Source organism: Eutrigla gurnardus (genome assembly GCF_963514095.1).
Source record: "Eutrigla gurnardus genome assembly, chromosome: 14".
Taxonomy (NCBI): Eukaryota; Metazoa; Chordata; class Actinopteri; order Perciformes; family Triglidae; genus Eutrigla; species Eutrigla gurnardus.
In genome coordinates, this window is record NC_139937.1 from 5299409 (window position 1) to 5319908 (window position 20500).

General features: G+C 43.0%; 1 protein-coding gene across 1 annotated transcript; it reads right to left on the reverse strand.

Annotated features, from left to right (window-relative positions):
• Positions 1–317: 317 nt before the first annotated feature.
• On the reverse strand, positions 318–12804 carry LOC311024659 (ataxin-1-like). Its single transcript, XM_084027170.1, has 3 exons — positions 12418–12804; positions 6203–8278; positions 318–4765 (listed from the first exon to the last, which is right to left on the reverse strand). The coding sequence occupies exons 2-3, from the start codon at positions 8009–8011 to the stop codon at positions 4064–4066; spliced, it is 2511 nt and encodes an 836-aa protein (XP_083883296.1). The 5' UTR covers positions 8012–8278; positions 12418–12804; the 3' UTR covers positions 318–4063.
• Between the last annotated feature and the right edge of the window lie 7696 nt (positions 12805–20500).

Genomic DNA, 20500 nt, shown 5'->3' on the forward strand with positions numbered 1-20500 from the left:
TGGCCATCAGATATCTTTATGTGATGTCATAAACAAATCTGCCTCCAGCCAGGAAACACAGATACTGAGGGTAAAGTGGAAAAGTGAGGTCATTTCTTCAATGTGTTATACTATGACTTCTTGACTTTGACATAGAATTATATAATTGTTTTTAACTTGACTCTTACTATGCTATACTATGATGTTTTTCGACATATTATTATAAGACTTTATTCATGACTTTTCAATATTTTTTGACATGCTTTACGACTGGCAATCCACATACAAACTGCTGCCCATAAACACTACATAGGCGAAAAAGAGACACTGAATTTCTTCTTTAGACTCTTTTATTTCTTTGAATATAATTGATCAAACGTAAAATCAAACATTTGAAGTAAAGACTTAACAGTTTCTGACTAGCAAACCGCAACACCATCAAAATAAGGGAACATTATTGATACTTACTACATACTGTACGTAGGACATACTGTATCTTAGCTGAGATTTATCCAACAAACAGACCTGAATTACAAAATCTCTTTTTAAAAGTATTTTACTCACATAACGTCCTGTTTTTTTTAGCTGGTGCAAAACAAAATATCTTAGGTGAAGCAATATCCTGTATTTCTGTCAAATAAATGATGTATTTTTGAAATTAAACTTCACTTCAAAGGTCTGTACATGGGGATCGGTGTTTATCCTCTCCACTGTCAACAAAGGTCATACCAACATTATAATGGAAGACTTTGGCTATTTACAAATCACTGAGATGCTGTACTGTTAGTGTACACTTTCTCTCAGACACGCTGTACATTACTTCGGTGTATTAGTTAGACTAAGACACCCCCAACCCCACCCCGTATAACAAAGTGCAATTCTATAGATCACCATCAAGCGGTGCTTATACACCATATTCAACATTATTTAGAAAGGCTTTGAAGATTACAAATTTTAGGGGCCCAGATTAAGCAGATTTGTGACAACAACTTTGTGGGTGTGCAGGGCCTTTTAAGGAACTTATCAATTTCCCATTTTGGGAAAAATAACTTATATTTGCTTTCTTGCCAAAAGGTCAGGTAACTCTCAGCAAAAATACAAACACATTTTCCAAAATGTGAAATGATTCCTTTAAGCATTAGTTCTACTTTTCAAAGTCTTGTCTGTCAGTATCTAATTTCATGTCTGGATTTGGAAAAAAGAAAAGAAAAAGAAAAGACAAACACAGGCCAGGCTCACAAGAGAGTAAATGGTTACAAAGAAAAACTGACAAAACAGTACCTCTACTTTGTAACGGTGAAGAAAATATAAGACCACATCATTTTGGAGAAGAACAGTCACTGGGCAGTGTTAAGCCTGAGCAGTCAAACAGAAACATGAGAGAACAGTCTGGTTACCGGGGTTACAATAAACACCTTTCAGGAGTTATAAAAGGCTAATGGCTATTATGATGAACTGCAGACACGCACACACTCTATGTTACAGTGTGCAGATCAAATATAATTCTGAAGAGGCCAAATGTATGTCGATGTTCCCAAAGAACTGTAGCACATTCATGAACATTAGATCAATACCTGAACTGACAGAAACGATAGCAGGACCACTTGATATTGGTGAGTTAATGGAATGATTGAAGGAGGAGGCGCTGTGGCACATACAGTACATAGGCTACATAAGGGTTAGAATATCTATACACACACACACTCACTCACACACACACACTGTACACTCTCGAGGTACGTTTACTGTACATAATCAACTCTCACTGGCTCTACAACTCTCTGTTGCTTTTTCTGTATCGTAGATCTATCAGTCATCAAAAATAAAGTTGAGATAGTCTGCCCGATGTGTGTTTACATTCCCTGCCCTGATATATAATGTTTTCTCTCAATGATAAACCTGTAGGACAGTTGAAAAACAGTCAGTTTCCTTGTGTCTAACAGCTGAGGACCAGGGACACCACCACCAACACCACCCTCCTGCTGGATGCTTCATCAAAGTGCTGCTGCTCAGAACACACTTCCACACACTGAATGTGAACATGCACATACTGTCTCATTCCTTCACAAACACACACATACATACAGACACACACTGTTCCTGAGTATGGTAGGATAGGATATTTAGTTTGGCTCTACTCTAAAAAAGACATTTACTGAGCTGAGAAAAAGAAAGCTGTTTTGAATCAGCCATACTGTGATAGAACAGGTATGGACTTAAGAAAGGCATACCATCATTGAGGAAAATATGTTTTAATGGTAAAACCTTTAAAAACAAGTATGTGCTGCTGTGAACTCTGTATATTATCTAAGGCCACAGTTTCTGTAAAGAAAGCAATTGGAAAGTCAATAGAATGGGAAGCTACAACAAACGATATTTCCATCAATATGTAAATATCATGGCATGTTTTATTTGAATTTATGTTGCGTTAGCATTGCTTTCATCTACATATTTATATTAAGAATGGGTCAGATGGTTATGTATGTATGTATTTTTAAAGGGAGACAATAATTACTAGACTCTGCAGTTCCTCTCAGCCCTACAAAGCTATTAGCCTCCTTCAGCTCATGTGTTGTTTGTTTTATCACCTCTCATCACAGTCCATTTCAGGAGCGGCAGATAGTTATCAGTGAAAAAGCACTAATAAACCCATTCTAAACCACCTACAGGCAGACTGAGCAACCAGCTGGTGACCATGATGGAGAATTTAGCAACTTAAGATTTCCCTCAGAAGCTGGTTGAGACCAAAACAGAGTGAAAAGTAGGGTGAGCTGGATTTATATTAACCAGACTGCATGAAACGTGCCTGAATGAATGGTTAAGTGGTGTTGAATGTGTAGGGCCACGATTGTTTTCCAAGTTTGCCATAACAAATCTAGAAGGTAATCTGTTGTGTTTAGTTTGCTTCGCTGCCCCCAAGTGGCCAAAAAAAACAACAATGAATACAGGTAGCCAAGTTAACAAACTGTGGTTTATATTGCAATAAGAGTCCATATAGAAATCAGTTTAAAACTTATATAGAAATCAGTTTAAAATGTATCTGCAGGTATAAGATAGAATCCTCCCTATTTGTATAGATTTGAAATGCCACACGTAGCAGGGTTAAAGATGAGCATTAACTAATGACACATGCCATCTCTGAACGGAATTCTGAACTTCTAAACTATCAAGGAAAATTTGACAGAGGAACTTCATCGGAGAAATGCACCCATGTGCAACTGCTGTCACACACACACACACACACACACACACACACACACACACACACACACGCACACGCACACGCACACGCACACGCACACGCACACATTGCAAAAGCAATAGTAATGGAAATTCTACACTGACTGAGGACTAATTTAGTAATTTACATTCAGGTCTTTTCAGTCTTGATATTTGCAGGTTGTATCTGACTGAGCTTACAGCTACTCAAACACACTCGTCATTCTGTGTCTGTCTGACAGCCACACAGAAAACCACACACACACACGCACACACACACACACACACACGCAGACAGACAATTGGCACAAGGCCACCTGCACCAGCACACACATCTACAAGTATATGAAAATGAAAACAATATATAATAAAATAAAACCTCATTAGTCAGCAGAGAGCACAGCCGGGATGATCGAGCGTTGTGATTGAAACCTCATTGCGAGTCAAAAACTATGGTTACCCACTTGTTCAGGTTGACAACGGGGTCTGTGCTTGTTCATGTGATAAGAGGAATGGTCGACTGGTCTGCATCCAACAGGTGGACTCCACGTGACTAAGGAGATCCGGCTTATAATATGTGACAAGCAAGTCAAATGTCTTTCAGGTGTCTGGCTGCCACTCACACTCAACATTCACGCTGCATTCATTTTTGCTTTCAGCATTGATTGCACTGATCTCGTGTGTGATACCACTTATGAAGGTGCTCTACTGTACTTCATCGTAGATATCAGACTAGTGTGAAAGAAAAGAAACCATGTAAATACTGTGTAAACTCAGCCTATATTACAGTAGTCTGGGTAGGGTGGAAAGAAGGGGGATAAACAGAAAGCAAACCACAGGTAAATCAACATTTCTTGAAATTCTCTCAACAGTCTATTCTTTTGTTCAAGCACCGTTCCCTCCCAGTACTGGAGTGGCCCTCTATGCTGATTTTAACCTCCTGAGGGATGAAGGAAGGTTTGGGCAGAGTCAAAGGAGGCTCCTCCTCAGCTCTCTCAGTCTGGTCTCGCTCCGGAGCTGACCAGCGTCTCTTGCGGACTGTGGGTCTGTCTGGATCGCCGCTTTGTATTTTGGTAAGAGCAGGCATGTCTGTTTTCACCGATTCCTGTCTCACATCTTCATTCCCAGAAACTGCCAGCATTGGTCCAGCTCCATAGGTCCCCTCCCCTGGTCCTGAAACTAGTCCCAATCCTGGTAGTAGCTCTTGGCCCGATCCTGGTCCGGTGACCTGCTGCCTCTCCAACCTGTCTGCACTGGAAGCCTTCATGAGGAGGCCACTGTTTCTGCCTGCAGCAGAGCTCATTGGACTCGCACTGTTTCTTACAGTGACATCCACATTGGGACAGAAGTCAGAGAGGTGACCAGTCTTCTGCTTGGTCCCCAAAGCTTGGCTGTCTGTTACTGAAGTGGTCCTCAAGCCGCGGAGGGTCAGCGACACGCACACATCCCCCACACACAGCTTAGCACAGGACAGCTCAAACAGCTGGGTGGTCCTGTCTGGGCAGCACGATGACCAGCCCTGGCCAAATACAAAGAATGGATACTCCACCAGCACCTCCACACACACCTGGAGATGAGCACAACAGACACAGTTAGCTTGATAGCTTGTAGCTCAATATAGAAGATTTGTGGAGGATTTATAAAAGAAAGACATCTGTATAAAGACATTATGTGCAAATTTGTTTGGGATTAAGGGCATCTTGGAAATTATTCTGTTGCATGGCTCCAAGGTGCAGCCATTCTGGCGTGCAAGTGTGACTTAACATTTTCACATTTTGCAAATTCATCTCTGTGTATGTGTTCAGTGTTATTTTTTTCCCACCCGCATTCTGCCAACTCTGCCTCTGATTTACTCTGACGCTGACATTCTTATTCGCTGAACGCAGGTGGGAAAATAATAAGGCATGTGTGTGTGTGAAACAGTGCCCTGTGCTGACATCACAAGGCAGGTGGTGATGTACACAACCTGCCTCCCCTGTCCACAGCAAGCTGCCTAATCCAGAAAAACTTGGAGGCACCAAAATGATGTGCTGGTGCATTTAAAATGAAAAATGTAAAATTTTATTCTGAAGCCCTTTTCACAGAAGATAAATTGATGCCGAAGGTGACACTAAAATTAATGATGGCTGAATTCCATTCAGCTCACTGTCACGGCTTACTGTGACACTTTTTTGAATTGAGCCATATTAAATATTCTTATTTATGTCTTCTGTGAAAATTTTTTATTTTTGAGCCAGGACAAAATAATTGCACACCTAATGAAATGAGCTTTTCACAGATATATCAGTATTTGCGTATATTTCTGTTTTAAAAAAGTAGCATTGCAGTACAAAAATGCCAACCATGAGTTTGATGGAAAAATGGTGAATTGTTTTTTAAATATCCTCAGACAACATCATCGCTATCAGTACAATTATTTAATAACCAAAATTCAACTTTGAATTGGCACAAATTGTTTGTGCCAAGTATTAATGATAAAAAAAAGTTTTTAAAAAGTTTTACATTTCACTCTAAAATATTTAAATTGGTTTCAGCCGTAAGCATCCAGTATCAGTCACTAGGGTGAATACCAATATTGGGCCGATCAGATATTGGTAGCTGTATATGTATTTATCTGTTATATTTTGTTTTATATAGTTGGTTATCTGTAAAAGTAAAAAAGCCTAGGTCTGCATAACCAAATGTTATATGTTTGCATCTGGTGCTCATGTGAGAGCAGTGTTGGTACTGCTGGAGAACAATCAGTATGTTCACAAATAATGATAAGAAAATAATGATATGAAGGATGATGGATTTGTGTTTTGTAGCTGAGGGCTTCATAAATGACCAACATGAGGGGAGCTCACTTGTGTTTATCATTAGTGGATCTCTTCATGCGTTTACATCACATTTATAATTACATAACATTTAGATCCATCTGCCATAGTGGCTTTTATATACTTTCACTGCCGTCAAAGAGAAATTTAACTCATCATACAAGAAAGATGAATAAGGAATCACTTACCTGGGCTTTGAGCTCTCCCACAGAAAACTGTATGACCACAGCATTGGGACTCTGTCCACTGTCAATACGCTCAACAGTGCTGGAATCGATCTTCAGCTCACTGCTAATCTCAGCGCTCTGGATGAAGTCCTCCGTCTTCAGGTCCTCCACACGCTTCAGCTCCCCGTCGGCGAGCTGGATGATGGAGCCTCGCATGAAGAATGGAGGAAGTGCCACAGGGGAAGAGGGCGAGGAGATGGAGTGGGAGGCTTGGATGGAAACAGGGGCGGGACTGGGGACGGGAGCGGGAGTTGGGGAGGGAGCCGCCACTACTGCAGGAGCTGGGATTGAGGGCAGGACCGGCATCGCTGGCGCCTGGGCGACAGCAGGGCGTGGTTGATTTCCATCTGGCCCAAGCGCCTCACACTTGGACAGCGCTGTGGCCAGATAGGCATGCGGCATGGCGGTGGATATTTGAGGGGTAGTTGTGGTCGTCAGGGCACTGACAGTACGACTAACCTCAATTTCTGTGCCGTTATTGGTGCCACTGACTGGGATGAAGAGGGACTGGCCACTTGGGATGACCAAGTGCTGAGGCAGCGCTGCATGGTAGCTGACAGCATGCTGATTTGCACTGGTGATATAGCCAATGATGGGTGGCTGTGTTGAGGAATAGAGACTGGCTGGAAGCTCCTCATGGGGTAGAGTGGTCTGGATGACTGTATGAGGAGCAACAGATTTAACCACATCTGAGGAAGAGAGGGAGGTGAAGGAGGAGGATCTGGACACTGGTTTCCCCAAACAGATGCCTCCTTTCTCAGTCTGGACTAAGGAGATCTTATTTGAGCCAGTTTCACGTTCACCTCCATGGTTGGGCTGGGCCAACAACACCAAGGAGGTCTGGAGTCCTGCAGGGTTTTGCCCGTAGTCTGCAGGCAGGAGGATATGTCTGGCCTCGTAGCTCTGGACCTGATGATGCTGATGATTCACTTGATGACCGAGAGTTTTAGTCTGTTTCACCACCTCAAATTCCCCATTAAGCATACCTTTAGCATGCCCCTCTGGTTTCTTTCCAATTGAACCATCTGCATACTGTACCAAAAGCTGGGAGGGTGCCAGGGTGAGCGTCTGAGGGAGGACGGCAGTGTGAGGGTGGAGCTGGAGGTGGGTCGTGGGAGAACTCACGGCATTTCCGCTGACAGCCAGGGGTGTTCTGCTGTCCAGATGAATGTACTGGCTGGTGACGTGGGGAGAGCTCGGAAGTGACACAGGTGTCAGTTCTGTGGGAGAAAGGCCTATTTGAAACTGATGCTCCCCTTTGGTGTTGGGGGAGATGAGGGCAGTGGTGTAACCATCCAGCTGGGGGCGCTGTCCCATGACAGAGCTGTTCGGTGCGGAGCCATGATTGGCGGAGATGATGTGAGAGGAGATGTAGCCGGCATAGGGCCCAGAGCTGATGAACTGAACGTTGGGTGCGAGCTGTGCAAACTGGATGGTCCCGGCCTGCTGGGGAAGGGCTGTGGGGTAAACTGTAGGCAGAGAGGCCAGGGGTACCGCAGACAGAGGAGTCGCTGAGGAAGTGATGGAAGTGGAAGGGGAAGAGGAGAAAGTGGAGGAGATGGGACATCTTGGGCTCTCTGCATCCCTGGATTTGCAGCGTTCACTGGCTACACTTGCCAGCCATGCTAGGTTCTCTGTGTGGGGACTGTCAGTAATCACTGCAGCTGGAGGTGTTGCCGTGGCTACTACCACTGGCCTTTGCTCCAGAGCCAGGATCTCACGCTTCTTAGGAGGAAGACATCCATTACTCCTCTCCTGGTTAGATTTCATTGTGCCAGCGTGGTTTTATTATTCCCAGTTAATAATTCGTACTTGTCCTGGGTCTTTGCTGCTCTCTCTCCTCCACTCGATGGTTATGTGCAATGGTCTGCCTCTCTGTATGCTGTGTGGCTCGGGCTCTCTTTGTGTTCACTGGTAGACAGCTCCAGGTCTCAGACCAGAAAAGATGGCGTCACTCCAGCTCACAAAATGAGCTCCGTAGACTTCATGAGGAATCATCTCTGATCGATCCACCTCTTCCACAATGTCTGCAGGAATCTGATGGCACAGAAAAGAAATTCAATTTAGTCCAAATCATATGCAGCACAGATTCTAAGCCTTCTAGGACAGCTTCTGAATTGGGGCTATACAGATAAACCTGACTTGACATTAAATTCACTACTTTACTTTACTATAGAACTAGCTCATTAAGCACAGGCTGTGTTTATTTTCTATTCATTCTTTTTTATTTCCTGCAGGGCTACAAATGCAAAACAGAATCAGAATCAGCATAGTGTGCATGCAAATGTTTGCATCGCCCTCAATGTACTTGCCTGGAAATATAATATAACAACAAAGCTGTGTACATAACAGCAAGTAGTGAAAAAGAAGAACCTATTTATTTATTTATTTATTATTTCAGGACATATACAAAAGTATGTGTAAATGTGCCAGATTATAGCCCAGGGGCTATTTTCCATCTGTAGTCCAAATTAGGCAGGTTGATGTTGATATATAAAAAAAAACAGAAGATATAGTAAAACTAGCTGTACAAAACAGCAAGAAACAGAAAAAAGAAAAAACAGTACATTCATTAGTATGTTTAGATGTGGTTGCAAGTTTGGTATATATATACTGTATATATACAGTATAAATATATATATATATATATATATATACAGTATAAATATATATATATATATATATACAGTATAAATATATATATATATATATATATATATATATATATATATATAGAGAGAGAGAGAGAGAGAGAGAGAGAGAGAGAGAGAGAGAGAGAGAGAGATACAGTATAAAACAGGATTTTACGGTAGTTGCATAAAAAACATTTCATGTTTGTGGGGATGTTGTTCTGTATTTTGCCACTAGGTGGTAGCTGGTTTAATGCATCTGATTTGTGTTAGTCGAATGCACAACATGTAAGCTATTCTGTCAAGACTCAACCAGCATTTCCATGAGTAATGATGTATGGCAAACAGGAAAGTACAGTACAACGTTGCGTGTCATCTTTTACATAACATGGAAAAAGCTCTTTCATGTTTCCACCACCAGGCAAGAGTTTCCTGAACTGTGGTGTGTGTGTGTGTGTGTCAGGGTGTGTGTGTACAAGCTCATGTGTACAGGGTAAGTGTATGTGCATTGCTGTTGGCTGTTATCTTGCTCCAGGCTCTAGGGTAAGAAAGCAGAGCAGAGTGAAAGGATAACAGCACAGAGAAGCAGCCTCAAAGGAGCATGTTTCTGTCTTTGTTTTAACTCTCCAGTCTCGTGTTGAGTCAGGCTCTTGTAAATATAAGATCCACCAACAGACAGGAACGCTGGGTCAGTGGGCTCATCAGAAAAATGAAGTGAAAACAATATGACCTGAAATTTGATTATGGAACATTCTCCTAGAAGCGTAAATGGGTCTCACCGAAGTGCTTCAAAATATTTCAACAATGGCTTTTCTGCTGTACCCTGTTTGAGTAGTGTTTCAAAGTTCAAGGGAGTGCAGAGTGGACAACGACCAAGTGAGTAGGCCCTCTTGGAGTTTGGTTTAGTGAGAGGTCTCTCTTAGTGTAACTCTTGACGTAGAAGGCCGGTTACTGAAAGCTAATTAACTATGTCAACAAGCAACCACAGCAGCTAGCCATTACTAATGTTTGATGGCAGGGCTTCCCCAAAATACAGTCTCGTACACTCAACTGTAGATTCAGGTGTGTATGCCTATATAGCTAAAACATGCACACAAACGAAAACACGAGCAATACGCAGTGCATACATTACTTTAACGACAATATGGAGGATTTTGCTTCCCATGAGCTTTCACAGTTTCCTTTTCAGTCCGACTGTTCTTTCCTGCAGGCTTATCTGTGGGTCAACGCACACGACTCCGAGTTGTTCATTAGCCAGAAGCGACACAAAGATGGAGTGTATGACACACTCACACATCTATCCATTCATTCATTTTCTACCTCTACATTCCACTCAGAGGTGTCGAGATATTTTACCGTGCTTAATTGTATTTTCATATCGCTAGGTTCACTATAGCAGGCTGCACAGACGTTACATAAAGACAGAGGGGGGTAAAAACACAGAAGGCGACCTTGGTCCGTTTCTATTTAGATGCATCTAGCTCTACTGCTGGCTCTGACAAGGTCACTGCATCCAAAAGCAGTGAAAAGCTCTGTGCAATTCATTTAACCATAAAGCCTGGTAGATCCACCAGATGTAACAAAGGGGTAGAGTAGCAGAGCTGGAGAGAAACGGAAACAGAAATAGGAGAGTGAGGGGGAGGAGAGGGAGAAAGGCAATGTATGATGACAGTCTGTGTAGAAGGAAGAAGGGAGCAAGAGGGGGGTGAGAGAAGAAAGAAGATTAGGAATGAGAAAGAGCGAGCGAAAATGGGGAATGGGGAGAAGACAGAGTGCTGCTTCTCCTGACCCACATTGAGCAGCGCCTGCAGCATCAGAGCGCCATAGCCCCCGCCTCGCTGAGAGATTCCCGATCAGCAACACAGCCGCCACTACAGCCTGAGCTACACTGTGCAGCAACGCTCAGTGGCAACAACCCCACCTCAGCAACACCGTGTCAACACTGTAATGACATCACATCTCAAGCACAAGTACCTCCTATGATTATAGCAGCATTCGAAGACAAAGCCAGCATGATCTGATTTCCAAACGCCACAAACACACGCCATGACTGTCAACAGACCACAGATTGTTTAACAGGATGCTCTTCAAAGTGTCTCCTTTCCTCGTATGACCTGCACAGAGCACTCTCTGCACATGGTCACACACAGAGTGCGCAGCAGCCAAAAGCCTCACTACATTTTCCAGCGTCAGCCTATTATTAGAACACTGACACAAACAAACATAGCGTCTATGTGATTCTATGGAGAACAAAGGGGATCTTTCAAGACATGACTGTCAAACCTAGACGGACAGCGTGGGATCCCTGAGTCAGTCCCCTCGCCTCGGACTGTCACCTCTACGGGGGGATGACAACAGAGAGTGCACGGGGGACGGGGATTGGGTCGCTCTCGGTTTCACTCATCACACTGATGCTTTTCAGCTGTGACTGAGAGCGACTGAGCCAGCTTTGCATTTGGTTGCACTTTCATACTCCCACATAAAAAGCAGCAGCAACCAGGTTTGTGCAGCGGTGTTTGTCTGCTGTCACAGTGAGCACAGGAGGGCAGATGAGATGTTATCACTGAACCGCTTTTTCGTTGTCTCCAGGTGAGAGGCCCCCCCAGCTAAGTTACATCTCCTCTATTACGCAGTAGTCGCCAGTTCCTCCAGCCCCCCCCACCATCACTGCTTTCACCTGTGCCCGAGCCCCGAACCCACTATTTACTCCTTCCATGGATACACACGGCTTCATAGCAGTAACATTTCTCTGCAGCAGGATAATGCAGTGAGGTAATAGAAAGGCAACAAAACCATTAAGTGGCAAAATATGCAAAAATGTCATACAAAAAGCTAATCAAATAACCCTGGGGTGATTTACCTGTCATCAATACTGCTATACATTATGTTTCGCCTGCTAGACCAATCAGAGACACACAGTGAATACCCCGTACAGCAAATGGCTATATATAGAAAACAAAACATCATTATTAATCTAAGCACTGACATGAAACAGAGGGGAGGTAAGGTCTAAGACAATATGTTCTTGCATGTATGTGTGATTTCCCTCAACCCCTGACAACCATAGCTGCCTTAACCACATAGCAGATCAATACAGTGTACTGCTTTATCTAATACCCAAAAGAGCCATTTTACTGCCCCTTCTCTATACAACAGTGGGTCCTGTACCTTTAAGAGGCGGACCGACCGTGTGGCAGACTAAAGCAGACAGTAAGAACAGGCAGTGGGCTCAGGCTGTTTGTCTTCACAATGACTCCAGAGTTCTGCATCACTGCCCGACACACACCAATCACACAGTATACAAGCAGAGCCAGCGTCCCTCTCAGCGAGCGCCACTACAACCAAACAGAGTCAACGCTGTTGAATCCCGCAGCTGTGACTCTGGACAAATGCGGTGACTGTAGCCTCCGGGGGCTTTAGAATGACAGTGAGAGCACATGAGTGTAGTAGCAGGGCAGAAAATACTACTATGCCACAAATCAAGAGGAAAAGACAACCCCCCACCCCTCCTCCCCTCCTCTGGTTAGAGTACTAAGAATAGCTCACCAGCCTCTCCACAGCCACTGCTTGCAGAGCATGTCCAAGGATTCTTCCTGCCTCTCAGTGTGTGTGTGTCTGTGTGTATGTGTGTTGGAGACGTGTTTCCTAGGACTCCTCTTCCTGAATCTCTCCTTTGTGCCGCTCTCCTCTCCTGGAGCTCGTGCTGTAGCTGCTCCAGCTATGCCTTCCTCTCTGGACTCTCCGGTTTGACGGCTACGCTGCCCCTGCAACGAGTTGACGGTAAAGGAAGTTCCCCACTGCTGAAGCTTACACCAAGTCCTCCGTTCAAGGCTGCTCTAATGTGTGTTATGCAAGGCCACCAGACCGCCAGCTCCCTCTCTGCCTGGCTGCTTCTCTCTCTCTCTCTCTCTCTCTCTCTCTGCCTCTCTCCCTTTCCCTCTCTACCTCCCTCCCTCCTCTTTCTTTCTCTCTCCCTCTCTCTCTCTCTCTCAGTACTCCACTGACACAGCTCCTCCCCCAGCCAGCCTCATCAGCCGCATCAGGTATTCATTCAAAAAAACACACTCTACTTGGCTTAGCGCCAGTCTACGCTCACACAGAGAGAGAAGGAGGGGGAGGGAGCAACAGACGGAGGGAGAGAGAGAGAGAGAGAGAGAGAGAGAGCTGGAGATTCAGAAAGCGTTTGCTCAGATAGACATACTGCATGAATGTGAGTGACTGTGGAATATTCACATTGCCATATAAATGTAGAGACATGATGCATATGCCCGCACACAAAGCATCAGAGCATTAAATTGTTCAGTGTTAGCATTTCAAAGCTGTTGTAATGCCCTGCTTCCTTTTTGTTCATTTCCATGTGAATTTTCCCTGCAGAGACACTAATTGTAGAGCTGAGAGCAGCTGAATGGAGGTCTCAACCTCCATTCAGCTGCAAAGTGACTCAGTAACTTACCACCACCTCCCCAGGTCTCCCCAGGCTTCTGCTTCGCCATCTCTTCCCCAGGGATGTTTCCGTCAGCGCAAGCAGGCACTGCTGATAACCCCCCCAACACACACACACACACACACACACACACCTAGCGACTTGGCACTGGGGCCCTCCTCACCCGAAGGCCTCCTCCTTATCCTTATCCTGCACCCAGCAGAAAGAGGCCGGCTGCAGTGGCTTCACCACCAGGTCAGCCAGCTATCTGCTCCTCTTCAGGCGGGACAAGCAGGGTGTCCCCTCCATCTAGACTGCAGACTGGGAAAACACAGAAAAAGAAACAAATCACATTATGCTGCTACAACGACACAAGCCTCGTGATCAGAATTACACCCACAAAGGTTTTTGGTTGGGGAGGGGGTTCCTTACATTTCTAATGGCTGCATCCTGTAATAAGAGGCGTAATGTGCATATCTAAAGGGAAACTTGTGCAATAGCAAATTGCATGTAGAAATTATGTTTGAATTACTAACAATAAAACCACCCAATTAAAATATTTAATTCTTTATCTCTCAACCCACCTGGCTCAGTTCTGGGTTTCAACTAAAGTAAAGTGATGTGTGGGGGGGGGGGGGGGGGGGGGGGGGGGGGGCGTCTTGCTTGTCAAGGGGCCAGAACCTCATCGTCCTACCATGACTAATATTCCTTTTAAGCTGCCAGGTCAATGTAAACCTCAGAAGCAGCACGATCAGGAGAGGAAAGATACATGTCAGAATGCAATCATGAGGCAAGTGGCAAGAGATTGTGTTTCCTTGCCTTGAAATGTCTCACAGTGCATTTAAGGTCATAATTAATGTCAGCCAAGTGAGCTGAAACAAGCTTTGTGAGAATATTTCACAAATCCAGCTGGAGTTGCATGGAGCAAATATGTTCACTGCACTGAGTATTTCAAGAGTGAGACCACATAAAGACATAACTGTCAAGTATGTCTTCCTGTTTGCAGCTCCACCAAAGACTTCCCCTGCATTTCTGCACAAGGAAGTCTGTAATGCTTTAGATTTATCGTACAGTGCACACCGATACATGCGTGTTAGGTACAAGGGTAAAAGATAGTTGGGCAATAAGAACATAACCTTATACTGTAGGTACCTACTCTAATATTAGAACTCTAATGTTACAGGGTGCAGCCATTACTGAGCATTAACCTGCCATTTGGGGAGAGGACTTACACTACCAGGGACCCTTTCTATGAGCATGAGCATCCTTTACAGATGCATGCAGCTCACAAATCAGTGTCCATGGCTGGTGAAGTGAGTCGCAACTGAATACTACTGGATGTTGATTATTGCGGTCCAACCTGAGGGAGCGGTTTTGCTGGCCCAGTTGCATGTACTCTTTTACTCCGAGAACACACACAACGAAACATTCGTCCATACATTCAACACATAATGAGAGGGAGAGCTCCAAACCATAATACGCTCTATGTCGTCTTATAAATATTACCATACTGAAAGCTGATAATCCTAAAGAGTAGTAGTAGTAGTAGGAGTAGTAGTAGTAGTTAGAGATGCACCGATCCGATACCTGGATCGGTATCGGCTCCGATATTGACTAATTAGCTGGATCGGATATCGGATGAATGAGGCCGATCCAGCATTCCGATCCAGTCATTTCATTTTTATTAATATCATACACAGCAATACAGTTACAGCGGTCTAGTCACTTCAATCCTATGTTTGTAACGCTGGCTATGTCATCTATCTGTCAGCTAGTGATGAGCAACACAGAGCAACGTGGAGCAAGCACGGGTTAATTAATCCATTGTTTGTTGGGTTTCATGCAGTTGTTATATTTTATATTACATTTTAAAATATCTGTTTGCAGTGCACTTTACATGGTTACAAGTGTTATTTATTTCTTTTTGCTGCTAATGTACACTTTATTTGTTAATAAATAATATTAAGCAGGCTACATTTATATCTGTGTTAATTTGTTACATTTTTTTTAACAAGGCTAAATGTTTAAGTCAAGCCCGATACCTTCACTCACATGGCAAGGTATATTCATTCATTCAACAGTAGTATGGGATGGTATTTGCCGATATGCTCAGCCCAGGTATCGGTATCAGATTGGATCGGAAAAAACTGGATCGGTGCATCTCTAGTCGTAGTATAAATGGGGGTAAAGTATTTGCAGCAGCAGCACTCACCATCTCAACACTGAATTATGCTTAGGCCTACATTCCTCCATTTTTTAGAGACAGATGATCTTCTCTGCTCTCTCTTACTCATACACAGTATTCAGCCTTCAGCAGAAACACAATGCAAAACTCGAGTGGGCTTCGGTTGCTGCAGGTTACCTCTCTGCCTGACCTTTACTGCGAAGCAAAACACAAACTTCAATTTAAGTTATGCGTTAACTTTTCCCCCTCCCAACCACAACCCCGTCACCGAATCTCAAGAGATAGTCACATTACCTTGAAACTATTTTGGTGTCCGGCAAACAATTATCCCAGCATCATTACCCACGTCCTGTTCAGCAGTGAGCCTCGTCTAATGCAGCAGACATGCCCAGACATGTCAAAATAATCCTCACACACGGGAACCATGTATGATGTGCTACCGTTGTTCAGCATTTTTCCCAAAACATTCCCAGGAAGCTAATTAACGGTAGCACAGTTTTAGTCAGACGCTAGAGTCGGTGATGGTTTTACACATTATAGTACGGAGGTGGAAGACTGACTCACTTCTTAAACTGAAGGCAACGCTGCACAATTCACACACCTCATAGCTATTGCAATATTAGCCTGCTAGCTAAATTAGTTAGCATATTTACGTACACACATTAATAACCCATTGTGAAGCTGCTATGTGAATTGACACTTTCTTGTTTTTTTTCCTCCACTCTGCCCCTTTTCTCTTTTGATAGCATACTTTTCATTTTTGAAATTACATAATTGATTCAAAGTTCACACAAAGTTCTCAGCAGTGAAAAACTACTGTTTGAAGAAGGACTACGAGTATATTTGCCCGGATTAGTGGGCTAAACCATGTGCACCTTTTGGGTGGGGGTGGGGTTCAAAACAGACTTTTTATATTAGACTTTTTGAGGGCCTTCCCCGTGGGGCCATACCTTAAAAAGCACTTCCATTGTTACAAGATAAAGCAAAGAATAACAGCAAAGCCTAGAGAAATATAATTACTTTTTCCCCTTTTTCTTTTTCACAAAGTTCAGTATGTGAGAGCAGCCAATGGGAACTACTATGCATTAGTAATAAAGAGAATGGAAAGTGTGGGTGGATTTTTAGAGGGCATCTGGTATCGGAGCGGGAGGTAAATAACTCTGGCTCGGTTCTGTCTCTGCTGCGCTCCGGTTTGGAGGAAACAACATGCACACTCCACGCTATGTGGGGAGAATGTGAAAGCGCTTGCTGCCATGGCAACAAGGCAGCTCCACAGTCTCCAGTCCCCATTAAGAAAGATGGGTGGCAACGTGGCTGTAGCTCAATGGTGGTGTAGCATGACACGCTGAAAGAGCCTATTGAAAGCCAGTGAATTCGGCAGTTAATGAAAAGCGCAAAGGGACAGCAAATCCACCAGGCAGGTGATGCTGACCTCACCTCTCTATGCCCCAGATGTAATACATCTACTCGGCTTCACAGGTTGCGATCAGTGGCTGTGGGTTTCAAATCAGAGAGATTGTCAATGATTTCCAGCTGTAATTACAATAGAGTCATTGTTGAGTCCTGCCTGTGAGCCCGGTTCAATCAGAGTGAGAAACAATGTCCTATTTATTTAAAGGTTATTATAAGGTCACGTCCAGGAAATGGTTATCTGCACGAGCCTATGAAAAATGGGCTGTGATGTAATCTATTCCTGTCTACTATATGACTGTGTGGGCAAGTTTGGAAGTGTTTTGTTTATTCAGGGTCTGAATGCTTTCCTTACAACAAACAAGTACAAAGTGATTCACAGATCCCAGCGGCTTCTTTGATATGAGGTAAATTGATGAGTATTAGGCTATTATCTTATAAACAAATGTACTACGTCACACACTTTTTTCTGTTATTATAATGCTAAATGTTGTATTTATGTTACAACGGCTCATTTACAATCACATGATAAAGCAACATGAGTCAGAAAACGGGTCATTTGAAAATCATGCTTCTCAGTGGATTGTGGTTTTACTGTAGGATGCCATTAAACCGAGTTCTATAACTCTGTTACACGAAACTGTGCATGTGGTGGAAGCCAAATTCAGCAGAACAAAACAGATTTCATCCTGAGTCCAAATGCCAGGAATCTTTTCATTCAGCTGAAAATAGCAAGCCACTGCTTACGCACATCTCCAGATCATAGTTTAGGCAACTAAAGGATTGGGTGGGAGTTATTTGTGTAGGAGGAACACAAGCCACTGAAGGAACTCAATCAATTAAGGGAAAAAAACATCAAATGATGTACTGCTGAATTTTGGTTTCCAAGATGTCCATATGTTGGATGATTTAACAGAAAGTCAAATTCAAAAGAAAACTCCCTTAATGACATTATCCATTGCAACATTTACTTATATTAACATCTAGTTCATTACAGACTAAGTTACAAGTAATCAACACGGATCCATGCTGTTTCTTACATAAGTGGCCTGATTTGGTTATTCAAGCCAGGAACCCAAGCATCATTGAAATGACCTCAATGACCTCGGTGAAAGCCTGCCCACGCCTCCTACTGTGAAATAGTTTCAATACCAGATTCACACAGCAGAGGGCAGCATATGGGCTTCTTAACCTGCAGCTAATAAAATAAAATAACCCACTCATTTATAATACTTGAGAAGAGAACCTCAAGACTAGTTTTTCCAGCTTGGACTCTGTGTAATGTTACAGTAATATTACCTTATACCAGTAAATTTTAATACAAAGATGGATAATATATCCCTAATATCACATTTAAAACAGTTTGGAAAGTAAATGTTGCCTGTTGGATATATTCTATATTTCTAGTTCTTGAATGCTGATCCCCACCCCAAAAAATTACATTTATATTACATTTTATATTGTATAAAAATGTAAAAAATATATATATTTTACCAAATATGTGGGCTACTGTGTTCTGACTTTCTGTCTGTTTTTTTTACATCCAGCATTGATGATGGAAATGTCTTTTTTTTATATCATCTAGCAAAATGCTGGAGCATACAGTAAAGCCTGTCTCTTTGTTTGTTCCTCCGTCTTCCTCAAATGTCTCGACAGTGTTGTGTTGGTTATATTGTAAATAATGCAGCTGTTGCCAGGCAAAGTATTCAGCACCTTCTTAATCCAAATCAGTGGTGAAGTGGAACCACAGTCTCTCTTGATGTGAGGCTGTCATAAGATGCCAGGCAGCTTTTGAGATGTTACCAGTAAGCAAACATATTGAGGCCGATTTCTACACCTCGGTCTCTATTCAAATCATACATGCATCAAATTCACATCAGATATTGTGTTCCCCTAAAGCCACATTATCTGAGAGGAAGAAGAAAGCTGGATGTGTCTGCGGTAATGCATCCTCCATGGTTGTCCTGACAACTCAAGCTTCTTGCTGGCTTATGCAGAAATCTATTGTTTTCAAACACAAACAAACACCCAGAAACCTAATGTTATGTCACTGAAAATGGTGTGAATGGTATACTGCTCCCACTCAACACAAACTCACAGTTTCTCTACTTCTACGTCACTCTTTCTGAGTTTGTACTCATATTCATGTATGTGTGTAAGAAAAGAAACTGCGTTCTATTCTGGAAAAGAATGATTTGTACGACAATTATTTATTCATTTTCGTCGAAATGAGTTTATTTGCATTGTAAATGTAACTAGTAAAACTTGTGTGATCATAAAGATGTAATGTATATAATGAGTTTTAAATGGTGTACTATTTTTTTTACTTTAATATGTAAATGGGACAATACTTTTCAAAATATTCACCACTTTTCACGTTAGAAATGATGGCAAACAAATAACAGTGCATCCCAAAAAACAAGAAAAAAGAAAGCCAGGAGCTACTTTTACTTGGTTATTACAGTCTAGAGTGACAGCTGAATCTGGCAGAGGTGGCAGCTCTGAAGGCTGAAAGAAATATGAATCTGGGAAGAGAACATTTTAGAACCTGCTTTACAAAAACAGACTACGCTATACTTTTTTAACCACTATTGTCCTTAATAACTTCCGTACAGTCCCTTGTCTCTGGTGTCGGAGCAGGCGTTGGCATCCCTCCCCATCAACAGCCCTCTCCACTGAGGCAGCGCAGTCAGCCTGTAATCACTGACTCCACTTGAGAGGAAAAGCATCAGGCACAGACACGCTGGTGGAAACAACATCGCTGAGGAACATTTCACTCCACAGCACCTTTCCACCACTTCAAAACATCTGCACACAGCTGCCATTTAACTATTCTCATGAATGAACGGTGACTTTAAGGACACAAATTGTCGTTGGTACCGAGAATAGTTTAGTCCGGTTGAGCACCAGACTGTTTACCTTATCCCTCCGGCCTACGTGGCTCTGTTGAGACACAGACACGCGGCTGTCAGAGAAAGCTGTGAGCCCTTCATGCTGCCTGTAGATGACTCCCTTGTTAAAAGAGCCAAAAAGGGTAGCAGCCAGAATCTCAGGCTGGACACCTCACCAACTCAATGCCATATGGCACGCCATGTGGCAGCAAGGAACTCGATTTGTCAAGCCTGGAATGAAACAACAGACTCAATCAGACTAATATTTTTGTTACAGTGAGGATAGCTCTTCTCATTCCTGTGTCCGAGTTCACCTCCTTAGTCCTGGATGACACATTATTTTACAAAGAACGAAGTAAGTCTTTATTTGAACATTTATTTTCAGCCAATGGAAATGGCAGGAATCAACTCTCGGCGTTGCCACCGTGCAACATTGGGATTCCTATTTATAGACACAAGGATGATCATTATTGTAATTGAAATCAAACATTTGTTTTATTTATAAAATTGCTGTTTATTTACAGGGGATTCGAGGTGTAATGCAACATTTATGTAGTTTCACACAAAGGTCTGTCATAAATTGCAGTAATATTTGTTCCCTCAAGCTTTTCTTTTGTCCTGGATATGAGCCACAGCATGTCGATACAAAAATAGATTACAAACATGCCTCCACTCCAAATCGAGCTGCACTCCCTCGTCACTATACGGTGCAGTAATGGT